Source organism: Stegostoma tigrinum, chromosome 16 (genome assembly GCF_030684315.1).
Source record: "Stegostoma tigrinum isolate sSteTig4 chromosome 16, sSteTig4.hap1, whole genome shotgun sequence".
Lineage (NCBI taxonomy): Eukaryota > Metazoa > Chordata > Chondrichthyes > Orectolobiformes > Stegostomatidae > Stegostoma > Stegostoma tigrinum.
In genome coordinates, this window is record NC_081369.1 from 64,444,541 (window position 1) to 64,466,045 (window position 21,505).

At 41.0% G+C, this 21,505-nt stretch overlaps 1 protein-coding gene across 7 annotated transcripts in view; it reads right to left on the reverse strand.

Annotated features, from left to right (window-relative positions):
* Window positions 1–21,505, reverse strand: part of LOC125459813 (granule associated Rac and RHOG effector protein 1-like) — a 208,385-nt gene that overhangs the window by 36,941 nt on the left and 149,939 nt on the right. For all 7 annotated transcript variants that reach the window (XM_048546703.2, XM_048546701.2, XM_048546702.2 and 4 more), the window contains 3 exons: window positions 14,250–14,390; window positions 13,046–13,141; window positions 9,651–9,812 (listed from right to left, as the gene is read on the reverse strand). In XM_048546703.2, coding sequence (XP_048402660.2) covers window positions 9,651–9,812; window positions 13,046–13,141; window positions 14,250–14,390 — 399 coding nt within the window. The remainder of the gene's footprint in view (window positions 1–9,650; window positions 9,813–13,045; window positions 13,142–14,249; window positions 14,391–21,505) is intronic.

Consider the following 21,505-nt stretch of genomic DNA (forward strand, 5'->3'; position numbering starts at 1 on the left):
GTTGAGCTGTTTCTTCAATCTCTCTTGCAGAAACACAAATTGGTTTCATCCTGAACTCAGCAAGACAAATCTCCAGAAAATAGGAGATCAGCTGGGCAGCACTTGTCCACAAGGCTCTTGTTCCCTAACTAATTCCAGAAACCGAAGTACTCTTCAACTACTTACTACTCAAATAGCCCCAGCAGGAGTTTACAGCAGAACAGTTGTCAGTCAAGTAATTTCTGTGAAGCCTCGCTTAAAGAAAATGGTCACCGTCCACAGTGACCTTTCAAGAACAGTCCAAGTATTCCCATAAAACTGAAATAAATCAGTTTTTCCACAATCCTTCAAAGCTCAAGTTGCCCAAGAAATATTGAATATGAACTATCACGGTAAAACATGCAAAATTCTTGTAACAACGAAAAGCACTCAGACATCAGCAGCTAAAGACACAGGTTGAAATGTTACAAGGCAACATAAAGCCCAACACATCAGTTTTAGTATGGGAGGGCAAAATGTGTCAGAGCAGGCCTGGAGGGCCAAAGGGCCAGTTCCTGTGCTGTACTGCTCTTTGTTCTTTGTTGTTCTATATCACAGGCATCCTCAGATGACCATAAAGACACTCAAAAATACACAAGTGTTATAACAATGTCAGCTCCAAGATCTCAAAGGAAATAACAAGCTGGAAGGGAATGTCACTGCCATTTCAAATGTGTCGAGAGGCAAATTTTATATAATCAAAACCCAATGTCACATCTGTGAACACAGACACTAAACCAAATCCATTTTATATAAACAGCTGTCAAGAACAATAGTCATTTCAGCTCAAGTACATCACACTTGTTGGCACAGCTCTCCATTAGCAAAAAAACTGTTAAACTGTCAACTTAATTAACCCGTCAAAAGCTGATACAGCATTGCAGCATTACAAATTTACTATTCAAGGAATGGTTATGGTGTATAGATGCACATTGTTGCAAGTTAATTTTCTGTAGGCAAATGGCCAGCAGTGGGCATCAATGTCAAAGGATGGAAAAGCCAATCAGCATTTCTGTTTCATCAGAGGTTGCTGGATGGTCATAATAGTGTTTATAAGGATGTTGAGCAGGGACAGACATAGGGTCAGCTGTGATGCCTCTCCCAGTTGAAAAGCCAGCCAATGTTCCCAGTAAAAATCATACATGAACCCTTGTCACTGTATGAAGAATTGGAGAATGTTCGAAGCCCATGGAACCGTGCTCATGAGCAGAAATCAAGGTCTTAATGAAGTGAAAGGATCAGGTGTAGGGAAACAGGACCAGCAGAGGCTCTATGATCAAGCTAACAAGTCTTAAATGGGAAAGCTACATCGAGAGTTGCACTTTTCACCAGCTCTTCATTTCCTCTTCACCAAAAACATTTCTAATCTAATCACCATCTGCCTCCAATATAACCCAGGACAGTCTGTTTCATTTATTAATTATCCATCACTTTCACACTGAACAGTAGAGCACTTTATTAAAAAAATCCTGTGAATGTGCCACTGTAAATACATCCCTCCTATTGTACAACCCACTTGAAAGTGAAATGCAAATACCGTGTTTCTGGGCATCTGAAGTTATTTGTTCTTTCAACTCAGCACAAGAGGTTGCTTTCATTTCAGACCCACACTTTCTGCACACTTACACATATGCAACAAATATTCGGGTGGGTTCTGTTTGATCATGACAATACCCCTGTTTACAGTCAATAAGTAAACGAGAAGTATTAACTTCAGACATTGCCAGCCCAGACACATGGCACAAACTGCATATCAGGCTCATTAGTAAAACAGAAGCAAAATACAAGACAAAGTCTCAGCTCCACTCAAATTACTGAGCACGTTACAAAACAAAACATCTCAACATGCATCCCACACTCTGCACTAAACCATTCAAATTTTTAGGCTAATTCCCATCATGCAAAGCTTGTATGTGAAGCTCTGGATTCACTCATTGATTCACTGGCTGTAGTTGCATAGTTAACACTGATCCAAAGATGTTATTATTATATTGACTATTTCAAATTTCCAGCATCTGTAATACTTTGTTTCCAAGAGGCCTGACTTGGCAAATATCCTAAGCAAACTTCTGGAGTTCCAGCCATTGCACAAAGTCAACAGCATTTGTTTACAACTGACAAAAAGTGACATTCTGCAGGGCAGTGCCACAGGTTTTAAACACTATCCAGCGCTGCAGCAGTCAAGGAGATTGCTTAGCTTACTACCTCAGGCAATTCACGCACCTTCAGGTAGGTCACATACCAACATTTAAAAACAAAATACGGCAAGCGCTGGAAATCTGGAATAAAAATGGAAAGCAACGGAGATACTCAGCAGGTTTCAGAGATTGTAAAAACTGCAGATGCTGGAGAATCTGAGATAACAAGGTGTAGAGCTGGATGAACACAGAGGCCAAGCAGCATCAGAGGAGCAGGAAAGCTGACGTTTCCAGCCTAGACCCTTCTTCAGGTTTGGCAGCATTTACAGAGAAATAGAGTTAACATTTAAAGTCTGATATGACTTCAGTGTGCGTGCGCGCGCGCGCGTGTGCATGTGAAGCGTGCGCATGTAAGAGAGAGAGACATAGTGTGTGTGTGCGCGCGCGCGCGCGTGTGTGTGTGAAGAGTGCAAGTGAGTGAGTGCGGTAAGCGCGCGCGTGAGAGAGAGAGAGCGCGCGCGTGTGCGTACTCTGTTCTCACTCTCTCCCTCACTCTCACACACATTCTCTCTTTTCCCCCCTCTCTCTCACACACACACTCTCATTCTCTTCCCCCCCCCCACACACACACACACACTCTCTCCCTCACTCTCACACACATTCTCTCTTTTCCCCCCTCTCTCTCACACACACTCTCATTCTCTTCCCCCCCCCACACACACACACTCTCTCCCTCACTCTCACACACATTCTCTTTTCCCCCCTCTCTCTCACACACACTCTCATTCTCTTCCCCCCCCCCACACACACACACTCTCTCCCTCACTCTCACTCACTCATTCTCTCTTTCCCCCCCCACACACACACACACACTCTCTCCCTCACTCTCACACACATTCTCTCTTTTCCCCCCTCTCTCTCACACACACACTCTCATTCTCTTCCCCCCCCCCACACACACACACACACTCTCTCCCTCACTCTCACACACTCATTCTCTCTTTTCCCCCCTCTCTCTCACACACACACTCTCATTCTCTTCCCCCCCCCCACACACACACACACACTCTCTCCCTCACTCTCACACACTCATTCTCTCTTTTCCCCCCTCTCTCACACACACACTCTCATTCTCTTCCCCCCCCCACACACACACACACACACACTCTCTCCCTCACTCTCACACACTCATTCTCTCTTTTCCCCCCTCTCTCTCACACACACACACACTCTCATTCTCTTCCCCCCCACACACACACACACACACACACTCTCTCCCTCACTCTCACACACTCATTCTCTCTTTTCCCCCCTCTCTCTCACACACACACTCATTCTCTTCCCCCCCCACACACACACACACACACACTCTCTCCCTCACTCTCACACACTCATTCTCTCTTTTCCCCCCTCTCTCTCACACACACTCTCATTCTCTTTCCCCCCACACACACACACACACTCTCTCCCTCACTCTCACACACTCATTCTCTCTTTTCCCCCCTCTCTCACACACACACACTCACTCATTCTCTCTTTTCCCTCCCCTCACTCACACACACACACACACATATACATTCATGCTTTGTCTCCTATTCTCCCTCTCTCACACACGCACTCATTCTGTCTATTCCCCCCCCTCCAACACATAACCACAGACATATATGTAAATCACTTGGGCAAATTTGTATTTGCAGATACATTCTACTTTGTTCAAAGAGTACACAGTTTATAGATAGTCACGGAGATGCTTTATAAATTCCTACTTTAGAAATAAAACCAGTTTGACTCCAAACCAAAACACAAACAGATTCTAAACAAGGCCTCAGACCTAATATGCATTGCCTGACCTAAAATGCCACCTCTTCTTTGCACTGATAAAACTTTATACATATTAATCAATTAAAACCTTCTAACTGACTGAAGATTTGACAGCATTTTAGGTTTGTTTAATATAGCCTCATCAGTGGTGTGACCCTTTGATCTTTGACTTATAAATTCTGTGTGAGATACTACTTCTCACTACCTCCTGAAGAAGGAATGAATCTCTGAGAGCTTGTGTTTTTAAATAAACATGTTGGACTATAACCTGGCATCTTGTGATTTCTGACCTTGATAGCGATTGGCAGAGCATTTAGTCTACTCCTGCTCGCAAACCTCTTGCGCTTACATTCACCAACCTGACGCACGGATGTATGAACAAATAACAGAAAAACAAAAATAGCTCCCTTTGAAGCTGCAACTACAGACAAGACCAAATGCCTGTGTTAAATGAAGTAAAAAAGTAGAAGTAAATCTCCCATTTGTTGGCAAAAGGAAGTTTTCCTGATTTTATATATTTTAGCAAGTTGCAGTGCATACATCCTTGGTGAAACCTCACCTGTATTAATGAGCACAGTTTTTGTCCCATTATCCAAGGAAGAATATACTTGTCAAAGGGAGGGTTCACAAGAGTTTCACCAGATCAATTTTGAGTAGCGGAATTGTTTAAGAAGAAAGTCTGAGGAAACTCTGGGTCTGTATTCTTGGACTTTCACAGAGTGAGAAGGGACCATGGAGTGACAGGGTGAAAATAAAAAGGACATGCTACCGGCTGATGGCTCAAGAAGCTGGGGACATCTCACAACAAGGGGAAGCCTTTATTAGTACAATGAGGAAGGACTTTTTTTCATTCAGACAATAGTGTGTCAACCTACTATCCTACTAAGATCAATTTACCCTACATACCCCACATTTTACTATCCTCCACGTGCCTATCCAAGAGTCGCTTAAAGGTCTCTAAAGTATCTGACCCCACTACCACTGCCAGCAGCACATTCCACACACCCACCACTCTCTGTGTAACCTACTTCTGACATCTGCCCTATACCTTCCTCCAATCACCTTAAAGTTATGCACCCTCATAATAGTCATTTCTGTCCTGGGAAAGTCTCTAGCTATCCACTCTATGCCTATCATCTTGTAAACCTCTGTCAAGTCACCTCTCATCCTTCTTCGCTCCAATGAAAAACCCCAGCTCCCTCAACCTTTCCTCTTAACACCTGCGCTCCAGTCCAGGCAGCATCCTGGTAAATCTCCTCTGCACCCTCTCTAAAGTGCCCACATGTTTCCTATAATGAGGTGACCAGAACTGAACACAATATTCCAAGTGTGGTCTAACCAGAGTTTTATAGAGCTGCAGCATAACCTCTCGGCTCTTAAACTCAATTCTCCAACTAATGAAAGCCAAAGCACCATACGCCTTCTTAACAAACCTATCAACTTGGTAGTAACTTTGAGGACGTGGACTCCAAGATCCATCTGTCCCTCCATACTGTCAATAATCCTGCCATTAACCCTGTATTCTGCATTCAAATTCGACCTTCCAAAATGAATCACTACACACTTTTCTGGGTTGAATTCCATCTGCCACTTCTTTGCCCAGCTCTGCAACCTGTCAATGTCCTGTTGCAACCTACAACAGCCCTCCACGCTGTCCACAATTCCACCAACCTTCGTGTCATCAGCAAACTTAATAACCCACTCTTAAAACTTCCTCATTCAAGTCATTTATAAAGATCACAAAGGGCAGAGGTCCTAGAACAGATCCCTGTGGAACACCACTGGTCACCGAGCTCCAGCCTGCATACTTTCCCTCTACCACCACCCTCTATCTTCTACTGGGCTGTCATGATCCATATAAACATAAAAATCATTACTAGAAATAAGACCACGGTCAATCTATCTCACCCTCTACTGGCCTAACAGATGCATGATACAACATTAATGCAGTTGTTGGCTCATCACTGATCAATCTCTAGCTATGAGTTGGCAATATATACAGACAGAAAACAAGAAAACCCTGTGTGCTGGAGTGCTTTGGGAACTGTGGGCCTCTCAAGCATGCTAAAAGCATCACACATGCCTCAAATCACTCGAACACTGTGGTCCAAAATTGTATTCTGGGATAGAAACTGAGAGAGGTTCTTCTGATTTGAAACATAACTGACCTGCAACTTCTCAGGAAGTCCTGACAGTAACCTGTAGCAGTGCTGATAACTCCACTGCTACAAATGCTGCAGATACTGGAAAGCCAAAATATAAACAAATTACTGGAAAACTCAGCAAGAACAGAAACTGAGTTAATCCTTTCATTACAATGTTGAAACAAAAGATCATCAATCTTAAAGAGCAACTCTGTTTCTCTCTCCTTATTTGATGCCAGATTTGATTGTCTCAAATATTTTCTGTTTCCGATCTTTACGCTTATGGTTTTGCTCTGCACAAGCCTCTTCTTTTCTAAACCCTGCACGTGAACTATGACCATGGTCTCTGAACACCCTTTAAGGACGTTAAATTGCCATTGTCACCTGAAATACACAGGAGTGGAGCAACACCACTAGCTCCAACAAAACTGTATTTTGTGATATGGGAATTTGTTCATGGTGGTAATAGTAACAGAGAGCTGAACCTAGATCCAAACTGAAATGGAACATTCAAAGGTCAGTGGGAAAAATAAGACATGTGACTCCAATCGTATAATCAGTATCTTTAGCTAATAATGGAAATAAAACCATTTCAAAACACATTTACAAGATCTGCACTGGGATTGAAATGGCAGGAAGTGATAGTGTGTGCTTTCCAGACAAAACCTTGAGCACGTGCATACTGTTTGAGAAATTACATACCTTAAGGGTTTACGATTTTTCAGAATTTTAAAACCAGACGTATATTGTGTCTACATTCTTGCAACAGAAAAGAGACAGCATATCCTTTTTAAGCAACCAGTTTCTAACTTCAAGGCCTCGTCTGAACTCAAATTATACTTCTGTCTCAGCGGTTAGCACTGCACCTCACAGTGCCAGGGACCTGGGTTCGATTCCACCCTGTGGCTGTGTGGAGTTTGCACATTCTCCATTATTTGCGAGGGTTTCCTCTGGGAGCTCTGATTTCCTCCCACAGTCCAAAGGTATGCAGGCTAGGTGGACTGGCCATGGAAAATTGCCTGTAGTGTTGAGGAATGTGGGTGGCTTACAGGGAGATGGGTCTGGGTGGAATGCTCTGAGGGTCAGTGTAGACTTGTTGCGCTGAAGAATCTGTTTCCACATTGTAGGGATTCTACGATAACCTGTCACAAAGGTGACCTACTTCTAACTCCATACTATAAGACACCTCCAACTCTATTTCAGTCTATCTGACACTGTAAACTGTATCTATGCCAATCTCTAATCTCTTAAATTACACCTCCTAGATTAGAATTAGAGGGGGCACTATTTGAAAATAAGGGGTTGTTCATTTAAGACAGAGATGAGGATTTTTTTTTCCTCTCAGATGGTTGAGAGTCTTTGAATATTTTTAAAGTAGAAGTCAACAAATTCTTGATATACAAGATGAAGAAAGGTTATTGGGGAAGGGAGGATACGGAATAATCAAATCAAACACTAATCTATTGAATGACAGAGCAGGCTCAAGGGGCTAAGTGGTTTACTTCACCTGCAAATTTGTACTTTTGTATGTAAACCTGCAGCCACCACAGCACTCTAAACTCTGCTGATTGTTTTCTGTATATAACAAGCCCAGTTCAACTCGAAGCTCACTGACCTACAGTGGACACCAACCAACCAACAACTTGATTCAAAAATTCTTATACCTTGCTTTTAAATCTCTTCATGGCTTCACCTCCACCCAGTTCAATGACCATTTCCAGTCCTTCGACTCACCTTCTGAAACTCTGCTCCTAGTACTCACCTCTCTTGTGCAGCTTCACCAATACTACCATCCCTCGGTTGTACATGCCACCATCCTGTCAATGGCAGCCATGCCTTCAACCACCGAAACCTCCTGCTCTGGAATTTCCCCTGTCTCTTCCAAGAGCCAGAAACCTAGTTTTAGGCCTAAGCTTGTAGTTACTGTTCCTCATGTCACTGCTTTTGTTCTTTTGTGATAACCATGAAGCTTTTATTACTGGTGCTATACAAATTAATTCAGGTGGTTTCCATTCACAAATCTTAACAAAAACACCACCACACAATCAGAATAAAGCAGCTTTTGGAAACATGTACATAAAACCCTGCATTCGTCTTGTAGTCTTCTTCCACATTCACACAAAACCTCAAATGTTAGGAATGTGAGGTAATGCATTTTGGTCAGAGATATAGAGAATCAAAACAGGCCAAATGGCACAATTCTGAGGGGAGTACATGAGCAGAAGGCTCTCAGGATTCACGTACATGAATCCCTGAAGGTAACCAAGCAAGTTGAAACAGTTGCTAAGAAGGCTTATAGGATCCTTGGGTTTATAATTAGAGGCACAGTGTTTAAAAGCAAGGATGTAATGCTACAACCTCTATAAATCATTGGTCAGACCATATTTGGGAGTTCTGGACATCTTATTCAAGGAAGGATATAAAAGCCCTGGAGGTGGTTCAAAGGAGAGTTACTGGAATGATACCAAGAATGAATAATTTTAGACACAAGGAATGATTAGAGAAATTAGGCTCATTCTCCTTTAAGTACAGAAGATTAAGAGGCGACCTCACTGAGGTGTTCAAATTTATGAATAATCTTGACTGGGAAAGGATATTCTGTTTCCAATAGTTGGCACATCAGTAGCTAAGGGTCACAATTTCAAGACTGTTAGCAAGAGAGCTAGCAGTGAGATGAGGAGGTAACACTGTGTGAAGCTGGAGGAATACAGCAGGCCATGGGCTAAATGTGGATTTTATCAGTTTTAAAATCTCCCCACCCCTAGGCTCACCCCATGACCAACCCTCCCTCTCACACCCACCTCCTTGACCTGGCACAGCCTGTCCATCTTCTCTCCCACCTATCCGCCCCTCCCACCTCACTGACCAATCCCCACACCAATGCCTACCTGCATTTATCTATCACCATCCCACCTACCTTCCCCAGTCCCACCCCTCCTCTATTTATTTCTGAGCTCCCTCCCCCTCCCCACTTCTGATGAAGGATCCCGACCCGAAACGTCAACTTTCCTGCTCCTCTGATGCTGCCTGGCCTGCTGTGTTCCTCCAGTTCAGCACTGTTATCTCTGACTCCAGCATCTGCAGTTCTGACTATTTCTGAGTGAGATGGGGAGAAACTGCTTTACTCAGAGTTGTTAGGGTTTGGAATGCACTGTTTGGGAAAGTGGATGAAGCAGATTCCATACAAGGTTCCAAAAGAGAGTTGGATATATATTTGAAAGTGATTAATTTTGAGGGCTATGGAGTTAGGACTGGAGAATAGGACTAGTTGGGTAGCTCTTTTGGGAGCCAATGCAGACACTATCAGTCGAACAACCTCCTCCTGTACTATAAAATTCTAGATATCATTTACTGCACAAGGAAATCAAATCAAGATACAATAATTGTTTAACAATCAAAAAATTGCACTCCTGACAATCACTGCAAATCACAAGTACCGTTACTATTCTCTAATTTATGAAAGCTTTTATACTGTAAGTTTAATCCTTAAAAAAATTCTAAATCCTTTACAGAATATATTTGTAACTACCATTTTAAGCTTCAGATTCTCTGCTCCAGACTCGCTGAAGGAGATGCCCTTCAGAAAGTGGGGTCCAATTTGTACAGGTACAGTGGGAAGCTCACACTGAAGTGGTTGAGCAGGATACTGTTTCCTTCCTGCTTGCTTCACCTCAGCCTCACTGCAGCAGCCCTGCGAAAAGATCACATGGAATAGGTATGGTGAAAAAGATACCAAAGCAGATATATTCAGTACCAGATATATCATAAAGGTATCCCAACAGCCGACCAAAACCCTCACCTCATTGCAAATTCATTGGCCAATCATTAAACTGAAGGAAGTCTGACTTTGTTGGAAAAGACCATTAAACTTAGAAGCAGAAGGCAGCCATTTGGCTCAGCGTGTCTGCTCCACCATTCAATGAAATCACGGTTGATCTGAATTCTCAACTCCAATTTCCTGACTTTTCCCATATTTACGATTCTGCTAAGATTAAAATTTTGCCTCAGCCTTGAATACACTTAACGACCCCGAACTTGACAGCCCTCTGTAGTAAAGAATTCTATAGATTCACTACTGTCTGACAGAACAAATTCCTTTTCAGCTCTGTCATAATCAGGTGACCCGTTATTCTGAGATTATGCCTTTTGGTCTGTAAGGTCACTACTACTCTTCTCAGTTCCAGTTAATACAGGCATAAACTACACAACCTCTCCTCATAACACAATCACCAAGGCTCCTTAGATAGCAGTCCCCACTACCACTTCCATCTAGAAGGACAAGGACAGCATGAGAACACTTGGAAACACCACCATCTGCAAGTTCCCTTCCAAGGCACTCACCATCCTGATTTGGAAATATATTACCATTTCTTCATTGTTACTGTGTCAAATCCTGGAATTTCCTCCCTAAGGGCATTGTGGGTATCACCTCCGGACATGGACTTAACGATTCAAGGCTGGCTGTGGCTCACTACTACCTTCACAAGGGAACTATGTGATGGGCAATAAATGCTGGCCCAGCTAGTGATGCTCCAGCCCATGAGTAAACTTGAAAAAAAAATCTCTCCACCTCCATGATCAACCTAGTGAAATTTCTCTCGACTGCTTCCAATGCCATTTTCTTTTCCTTAGATAAGAGGAACAAACCTATTCAAAGTATTCCAAATGTGGTCTAACTTGCATAGTTCTAGCAAGAGTTCCATATTTTTATCATCCATTCCTTTTGAAATAAAGGCTGATATTCATTTGCCATACCCATGCTTTTTTTTGTGACTTATGCATGTGGACTCCTAAATCTCTTTGTTGCTGTATCTTCCTGAGGTCTTTCTCCATTTAAATAATATTCAACTCCTCTGTTGATGATCATCATCCTCCATCCTTATTTAAATAAAAAGTACAAGTCATACTATTGTCACTCAGTAAGGTTCAATACCAGTTTGTCAGAAGTGGGCCCTTGTCTCCTGGTTACTCAGTTCATGACAGAGTACCAATTGACTAAGATTCTGCCAACCCAGCTCAGGCAACTCTTTTCTATATGCACTGAAATTTTTCATACTTTTGGCCCTTTCTTTGAATTTTGGGGGGTTGGAGGCTCAAAGACAGCTGAGTTTGTACTGTTGCATCAATGATGGATAAACCCTAAATCAGAATTCTGGAAATGTTTTAGCATCAGCAACAGCTTTCCCCGTGGCTGGATGCTCCTGGTGTTACAGTTTATCCCTTGTGCACATGAATATTTTAGTATCAAATTTCTGCTGTCTGCAACTATGGCTTGACTTTACATGTACAGAACAGTTTTTTCCTATTAAAATTGTAAATATTGTAATTTAAATTGCAAATTATTATTGTTGATTATAAATTGCTGTCCGCATGCTGTTTTCAAACATAATGTCAGGGATTATTTATTTTTAAAAACAAATCCCTTCATTGTGCATAGTCTAATGAACTGTTGGGTTTATGCCAGTTTAAATAAAGAGCATACAGTAATGTTCTGCCACCATAGGGGCATATTCCCTGAGAACATCACAAATAACAAAATCTCAAGCAGTATGAAAGTGTGGGGTACAGGTTGCAGCCAAACAAAATTTTAGTACCTAAAACACCCAGGGTAAGCTAAAATTCATTTAAATCAATTTGCTTACTGCCTGTGAAGCTTTTTCAGTGGAGCAATAGCGCTCATTGACAAAGAAAATAGAAAATGTATCTTTTCATAGAAGGTGAAGTTAGTGCATCACAAATAACTACACTGTACAACATTGTGGGTTCACGTGCACAGCATAAGTCACAGGCCCAGAAATACAGCATGAGCAATTAAAATGTCTGCACATAAGTTTCATTTCAAGGTTTTCAACATCTTTTGTCTCATTTTTATGGCCATTTTTCTATCATATGATCTATGTGCAAAATGGAAATTGTGGGTGACTGAATTCTGGAATGGTGTACATGAGAGTAGTGGGAGTTTAACAGATGAGACTAATCAACATTCGCTTCACAGGTGTCAACCTATTTTTGACTGATAATGCACATCTGGCAACTTGAGGCATTTTATTATGTTGAAAGGACCAGATACCAGGCTGCTACCCAGGATGGGGGACTGAGGTATGTGGGACAGAATGTGGCATTTGGGATTGTTCTGCTTGAGACAGAGAAGATGAATGGAAGATCTGACAAAGGGATTCAAATGCATGAAAGATTTGATGCAGCATATTAAAGGGAACTCTTAGTAGTAGCAGAAGACCAGTAATCACAGGGCACAGACTTGCAAAGGAAAGAAACAGAGGTGACATAAGGGAAAAACAAAATAGCCAGAAAGAAGGATCGAAGCAGAATCAATAATATCTTTTTAAAGCAAATCAGGTACATATGTGTAAAGTTTGGGGCAGGGAGAAGCAGGGGAATAGGACTGATCAGACAACACTTTCAAATATTGAGCACTGGAATGATGAGCTAATTGGTTTCCTTCTGTGCTGTGTGATGCTATAATTCCTTAAAACGAACTGTCATTGTTATTGGAACTTTCATTTTTTTCTGATTTGTTACAGAAATTGTACTTTTTAGGTTTTTAAGAGATCCAAAGTCTCTGTTCAACATTGGCTGTTGAGAATAAATCATGAGCTGTTTCTATCAGTTGTAAGCTCTGAAAACTGGAGAATGCTGACAAACCTAATTCAACACATGCAGTGCTTATTCTTTACCACCAGATGTCAACTCTCAGCCTTTTAATTGAAAGTACCAACTATTCAGCAGTTTCATATTAAAACAGCAGATAAAGTATCTGCTGCCAGGCTGAAATTATACCCTCCATTTTCACTCTTTTTTGGGGGCACCTGCTCTTTATCCAGCCAAGATCTGCCTTCACACCAATTCAGTGCCCAGCTTACACGTTACAAATCACACTATTAGATTACTAAAATTTTTACTTGCCTGTAAAGATGATTCAATCGCTTTAGGGTTCAGGTGGAAGCCAGCCTTCATCGCATACTCACAATGACCCAAGCCTTCCAAAGCAACTTTGTAAGCCTAAAATGACAATCAGAAAAGTTAGCATACATTGATCTAAACCTTCAATGGAACAGCAAAGACAATGTGAACGATACATTAATGTAACATACTGTACAGAAACAGCCCAACTAGTTTATCTTGGTGCATCTGTCACATAAGTCTTCCCTGTTGATACGTTTGGGTGTCATCAGCACTGCCAACATTTATCACCCTTGATACCATGGTAGTAAGCTGCATTCTTGCACTGGTGCGGTTCATGGGGTGTAGATACACCCTCAGTGCTTACAGCATTTGATCCAGTGACAGTAAGGAAACTAAATATAGCAACATAAACAGTGAGAGCTGTTTCACAAATACTTATATCTAAAATAAAAGACCAAAACAGAAGGCCTTTGAAATCATCATCTCAAGTTGCACCCAGCAACAACTGACAACCGCCTAGCGCTATACAGCCGAGAACAGTCCATCCAGACACTATCCAAGTTTGCAGCCACAGAATCTGTAATACCCGTTTTCCACATTACACGTGAAGCACGAGAGTGATTTAACTGTGTCAGGAGCCTGTTTAAAAAGAACTGCCAGTAAAATGCTACTGTTAGAAGAGTTATTTATTTTGTAAATGGCTTGCTCAAAGCAACATTAAGTATCCTGATCCATGCCTTCCATACATCTAATTATCTTTTTTTCTAATTTGACTACATGAGTTTTCAGAGACTTGACAATGTTATGCAGACATGGGCAAATCTCCTAGCCATAACTGAAGTTAGGAAAAAGTTCTTTTTCTCAATTAAAAAAAATTCAGATCTGAATCTTCCACTGATGAATGAAGCAAATACATTAAATATCAAATCCTCTCAAATTTGGACTTTGAATAAATTATCGTATGAGTGTGCTGCTACACATACCTATGATCAGCTCCAAGTCACTGCTAATACTGTCAGATCCTACAACACCTTCAATTCAAAATGATTCACAACATCTGTTGTCAAAAGAATTTTGCAGACTGTTGAGTGCATTTCATAACTAGTACACTTTGTGGTCATGGTGTACTGGTGGTGGAGAATGTGCATTTTTATCGTACACTAATACTTCAGTGCTACAATTCTGGTTTTTCAGAGTTACTCACTTGCAAAGCACTGTCAATCTTCATATTTAAATCCTTCAGCTGATGCTCAGGAATGGTGGTGGTTTGAGAACAGAACAGCTGCTGTACTTCAATACCAGCCAGGCTTCCATCACTTCCTTCCTCACGAAGCCGAGAAGTCGCCTTTCAAAAATAAAAGCAAACATCATTATAATTTGAAATTAAAACAGAAAACTTGGAATCACCTAGTAGGTCATGCAGCACGTGCAGAAAGAAACAGAGTTAACATTTCAGATCAATAATACTTCATCAGAATTCCACACTTAATTTTTAACTTGAAATTTCCAGCAACTGCTGTATTAGTATCGATACAATTAGCTTTCTTGAACAGACAGCAATTCCACTCTTTGATAAATAGGAAAAGAGGTCATGGACCCCCTCAAACCTGTTTCACTTTTCAATCAGATTCCGGCTAAAAGAAAAAATCTTTACGGCATCGCTCTCAATTTCAGGAAGTGCTTTACGGATAATTAAATATTTTTAAAGTGCAATTACTGATGTTGGAAACACAACAGCAAATTTACACATTACAAGCTTTCAAAAAGACACCAGCCAGTCATAGTGATACTGATTCAGGACAAATATTGGTCAGGACTGGGCAGAATAATCCTGCTCACTTCATACTTAAAACAGAATTACAGTTGGAGTGCATCAACAGGTGGCCTGTTTTATGGTCCTGTGAATTTGCAAGTTCTGCTAGTGCTAGTTTACAATATTATTATGTGTTATATCTCATTTCCTGTCCTCAAATTTTATGTATAGTGTCTTTATTGCTATTCTGACTCAGCTGTTTTCAAGTTTCATTACGAGATTTCCATAATTTTCTATTTTAATCACTAATCCTAATTTCCAATTTTGGTTCACATATCGTCAGCATTAATGTGCGTTTTGGTTGAAATTCTCTGATCCTTTAACCCCTATGCTTTATAACTTCAGTTTGTTTTTTTTCATAATATATTGCTTAGCCTCTTAGCCAACCTGCCTTTTTGCTACTTAACTGCATGTGATTTTTGACCTGTGAAGTTTCTAATTTTGCACTCATGATTTTCCGATTCTTCTTGCCATATTAGTTTAAATTTGAGTACCCAAGCCCTTCCATTGTAGCTTTATTGAATTTTAATGTTACACAAATATTTGTTTAATATATGATCAGTGATTTGCTGTGATCTGGAATTCATGAATAGGATGTATCGTGGAGCGGGTTCAACATCTTACAAAGCAAAGTTGAACATAGATGTGGAAGGAAGGGTCACCGGACTCAAAATGTTCCTTCACAGATGCAGCCAGACCTGCTGAGCTTTTCCAGCAACTTTGTTTTGTATCATAGATGTGGAAATATTGCAGAGGCCTAAAGCACAATGGGGCAAATGCTCCCTTTGTGTGTAATCTAAGGAACACTTTGTGTACACAGACAACACAATTCACAGCTTGCGGACAATTAATGCACATCAGCTGCTAAGTTACATAGAAGTGACCCTGCAGCACAAAATTCTGACTTGGTCAAAATCTTATTCTATTTCATTTTGATGGGTGTTTAAGGAACAATCTGATAGTTTTATTGAAGTTCTATGGAAAATAGAAAGATTGGTCAATTGTTTGTCTTTGCCTTTTGTTCAGAATGAATCCATTTCCCAAAATTAGTGCTCCGAGGAAGGGTCACTCAACTCGAAATGTTAACTCTGACTTCTGTCCACATATGCAACCAAATCTGCTGAGCTCTTCCAATAATTTCTGCTTTTGTTACTGATGGTATTGTTGACAATTAAGAAAGTTATCTAAGATTACAAAGGGATCTTGATCAAACGGACTGATAAGTGGTGAAATGGCTTTTAATTTGGATAAATGCGAGGTACTGCATTTTGGTAAAAGAATCAAGAGCAGGGCTTATACAGCTAATGGTAGGACCCTGAGTGGTGTTGTCGAACAAAGAGACCCGGAGGTTCAGGTACATAGTTTTTCATAAGTTATATCATAGGGTGCTTAAGAAAGCATTTAGCATGCTCACTTTCATCACTCAGAGCATGGAGTACTCCAGTTGGAAGGTCATGTTGAGATTGTATGCAATATTGGTGAGGTCACTTTCAAAGTATTGTGTACAGTTCTGCCTGCCCTGGAAAGGATATTATTAAATTGGAGAGGGTTCAGAAAAGATTCACCATAATGTTGCCAGGGCTGGAGGGTTTGAGTTATAAAGATAGGCTGGGACTTCTTTTCCATGGGAGTGTAGTAGGTTGAGGTTTATAAAATCATGAGGGGCATAGATAAGGTGAATAGCAAAGGTCTTCTCCCTAGGGTGGGAGTTCAAAACTAGGGGGCATAGGTTTAAAGTGAGAGGAGAAAGACTTAAATGGGACCTGAGGGGCAACATTTTCACACAGATGGTGGTTCGTCCATTCAATGAACTACCAGAGGAAGTGGTAGGTTTAAGTACAGTTACATCATTTAAAAGACATTTGGAAAGGTACATGATTGGAAAGGTTGAGAGGGATATGGACCAAACACATGCAAGTGGCACGACTTTAGGAAATTTGGTCAGCATAGACAAGTTGGAGCAAAGGGTCTGTTTCTATGCTGTGTGACTCTATGCCTCTATAACTAACAACAGCCAGTTTTGAAACTTTCATCTGATTTCCAGTAGCTTTTTGGGAAGAGATCCCAGATCTACACTACTTGTTGGGAAAAGATGTCCTTCCTGTGAAAAGCTTAGTTCTAATTTTGAGATTGTGCTCCTTTGTTTGGGATTCCCCCATTAAGGGGAGCAGTTCCTTTCTTTACCTACCCTTTCAAATCTTCTAATAATCTTGAACGTCTTCATTCAATCTCCTTTCAATTTTCTTTAGTGCAGAACACTTGGGTGGTGCCCCCAACACCCATCCTGTAACTATTCAAAAAGTGGGTGACCAGCATCAAAGTAAACTTTGCTGAAAACATGATTGACAATGATGTTTGAAGGCATTTCACTGACATTAAGTTTTTATTTCGGGTTTGGCAGCTGATGTTCTCACGGTTAAAAGGGAGGAGGGTCTCTCTCATATCTAAGCCTGCAACTCTCAGATATCACAGTTCATACAGCCATACTTATGCTGGAAACATCTTGAAACAAAATAATTCCTCGCGATGAAACAGGACATCCAGAGTCTGCCTTTCCCACATGATTTGAAAACATCTGAATAACTTCATAAAAAAATTTCTCATGCAGATCATCAGATTTAATCAAATGTAACTCTTCACTGCAAAGAAGTATGAATGATTACATCACTTGTTTGTTCTTGTATGCAGCAGAGAAATTATTGCTTACAGAAAACGTTTGTTTTTCCTAGCTGCAAGTTTCAAACATGGTTTTGTTGAAGTTGCAATAATATTTGAGTTTATTTGTCAAGCTTGAATCCAAACTTCATATCAAAAACAATTTTCAAATACTCTTTAAAAAATCTCAACTGCTTTGATAGTCTCCCTGTCCAAGGTCAGGAGTACTTTACTAGGTATCACGCAACATTAGAACTTCTAAATGTAGATCTGAATAGATTTTACAGCACATATATTTTAGTTATTCGCTAAAAATAAGAACATAAGAACTAAAAGCAGGATTAAGCAGTTCAGCCCCTCCAACCTGCTCCACCATTCAATATGATCATGATCACGATCTTTTCTCAGCCTCAACTCCACTTTCCTGCCCCCTCTCCTTAATCTTTCAGCCAATTTCTACTTAAATATCTGTCTATATCCTCCTTAAATGTCCTCTAATTTGCCACACTCTGAAGTAGTGAACACCATAGATTCATGATCCTTTGAAAGAAGTAATTTCTCATCTGTTTAAAATCTGCTACTCCTTATCCTAACATTATGATCTCTCGTTCTAAATTGCCCCACAAGAGGAAACATCCTTTCTGCGTTTACTTTGTCAAACCCTTCAGTATCTTATATACTTCAACTATTCACATTATAAATTAACTATCTAGATGAAAGAACTGAAGGTACTGTTGCCAAGTTTGCAGATGCAACAAAGATTGGGGGGCGGTGGTGGCGTGGTGGTTAGGTAATGTTGCGGAAGCAGGGAGGCTGCAGAAGGATTTGGACAGGCCAAGAGAGTGAGCAAAGAAGTGGTAGATGGAATACAACATGGCAAAGTGTGAGGTTATGTATTTTGGTAGGAGGAATAGATGGACTGATTATTCTGGATGTGAGTTTGCTCGCTGAGCTGGAAGGTTCGTTTACAGACATTTCATCACCATTCTAGGTTACATCATCAGTGAGCCTCCAACGAAGCGCTGGTGTTATATCCCGTTTTCTATTTATCTGGTTGGGTTTCCTCGGGTTGGTGATGTCATTTCCTGCGTTGGTGATGTCATTTCCTGCTCTTTTTCTCAGGGGATGGTAGATGGGCTCCAAATCAATGTGTTTGTTGATGGAGTTCCGGTTGGAATGCCATGCTTCTAGGAATTCTCGTGCGTGTCTCTGTTTGGCTTGTCCTAGGATGGATGCGTTGTCCCAATCAAAGTGGTGTCCTTCCTCATGTGTATGTAAAGATACAAGTGATAGTGGGTCATGTCGTTTTGTGGCTAGTTGATGTTCATGTATCCTGGTGGCTAGCTTTCTGCCAGTTTGTCCAATGTAGTGTTTGTCACAGTTCTTGCAAGGTATTTTGTAGATGACGTTTCTACAAAATACCTTGCAAGAACTGTGATGAACACTACATTGGACAAACTGGCAGAAAGCTAGCCACCAGGATACATGAACATCAACTAGCCACAAAATGACATGACCCACTATCACTCGTATCCTTACACAAAGAGGAGGAAGGACACCACTTAGAAAACGGGACATAACATCAGCGCTTCATTGGAGGCTCACTGATGATGTAGCCTAGAATGGTGACGAAATGTCTGTAAACAAACCTTCCAGCTCAGCGAGCAAACTCACATCCAGAACCTCAACCTGAGCTACAAATCTTCTCAAAATTCACTAGGACTGATTATTTTCTAAAGAGGGTAAGGCTTCAGAAATCTGAAGTGCAAAGGGACTTGGGAATCCTAGTTCAGGATTCTCTCACTGTTGACCTGCAGGTTCAATTGGTGGTTAAGAAGGCAAATGTAACGTTGGCATTGTTTTCAAAAGGGCTAGAATATAAAACCAAGGGATGTACTGCTGAGGCTGTATAAGCTCTGGCCAGACAACATCTAGTGATGATGACTGTTCTAATTTTCCTCACTTTCAATCACCTCTGCATTACCTGTTACTATTGGGATGGTACTGCCATCCTTTACTGTGAAGCCGGAGATAAAATATTGATCTAATGTCTCCGCATTTCCAGTTTTAGGCCCCATATCTAAGGAAGGATATGCTGGCATCAGAGGGGGTCCACAGGAGGCTTACAAGAATGATTCTGGGATAAAAGGCTTGTCACGTGAGGAGCAGTTGGCAACTCGAAGTAGAGTTCATTGAATGTATTACAGATTGCTTCTTGGAGCAATATGTTGGGAAACCAATCAGAGAGTAGGCCACCCCGGATTTGGTATTGTGAAATGATGAGGGATTAATTCATGATTTCACAGTAAATGACTTGTTAGGGAAGATTGGTCTTAGCACGCTAGAATTTCAATTTCAGTTTGAGTGAGAGAACTGAAATCTCACACAAGAGGTTTGGATTAAACAAAGGCAGGATGACTAAAAATTAGGACAGCTGATAAGCAGTGGGGTGGCATGTGTTTTGGAAATACTCAATTTCTTCCAACTAAATTACATTCCAGGGAGGATCAAAAACTGCGAGATGGGAATAACAACATCCATGACTAAGCAAGGAAATTAAAATGAGCATAAAGATAAAAGCTAAGGCATATCCTATAGCAAAGCTAAGTGCCAGAGTGGAAGACTGGAAAACTTTTAAAAGTCAATAAAGGATTATAAAAACATATTATAAATAGTAACAGAAAACTAGCACAAAATATAAAGACAGACAGCAAAAACATAAGTACATAAAAGGAAAAATAGTAGCAGGCAACATGGAAATAGCAGTGAAGGATAGCAGTATCATCCCAATAGTAACAGGTAATGCAGAAGTTATAGAAAGGGAGGAAACTTAAAACAATCATCACCACTAGGGAAAACACACTGAACAAACTATCGGGATTTGAAGGCAGGCAAGTCCCAAGGCCTGATGGCCTATATCCCTAGGATCTTACAGGAGCTGGCAGCAGAAATAGTGGATCCACTAGTTATAATATTCCTTGGATGCAGAAAGCGTTCCAGTGGCTTGTAAAAATGCAAACAACAGCTTTATTCAAGAAAGGAGAGAGCAGAAATTAAGAAACTGTAAACAAGTTCTCTCTGGAAGTGGTTTCACTGGCGCCTTGCTCTTGTTCCAGTAGTGCTGTCATTGTTTCCCTTCCTAGTGGTATGTCTATTGATGTGAATAGGGCAGTGACATCAAACAATATCGCGGTCTCCTCGGTATCTATCCTTATGTCTTTGACGGAGTTGAGGAATTCTCGGGCTGAGTGGATTGAGTGCAGTGAGTTGTTGACTAGGTGCCTGAGTCTCCTTTGTAGTTCCTTGGTTAATCTGTGTGATGGAGTGCCTGATAGGGAGACTATGGGTCTAAGGGGTACTTCTGGCTTCTGTACTTTCGGGAGGACATACAATCAGGGTGTGTTGGTTCCCTCAGATTTCATTGTTAAGAAGTCTACTTTGTTAGTCTGTTCGGTCTGTTCAAGTCTTTTTAGTGAGTAGAGGATTTTACTGCCAAGTTGCAGTGTCAGGTCAATTTGTACTGGCCAGTATGTGTTTTCATCAGCGAGCAGTGCCTGTGCCTTGGAGATGTAGTTGCCTTTATTTCAGTATAACTGTCATGCACCCTCTGTCTGTTGTATCAAGGGCAACTAGGGATGAGCAAGAAATGCTAGCCAGCCAGCGAAACCCACATCCATAAATAAAGAGAGAGAAAAAAAACACAATGAATTGGCCACCACAGCCCTCTGTGGCAATGAATTCCACAGAGTTCATCAACCCTTCGCTGAAGAAATTCCTCCACATCTCAGATCTAAAGGGTCATCCTTTCACCCAGAGGCTGTGCCCCAAATCCTCGTCTCCTGTGCTAGTGGAAACATCTCAATGTCCAGTCTATCTAGACCTCTCAGTATCCAGTAAGTTGTTGAGGTAACTGCTCTGTAAGTTGCCTTGCCAAGTTGTTTAATCTGGTGTGTATGCATATTAAAATCACCAATGATTATTGCTATACCTTT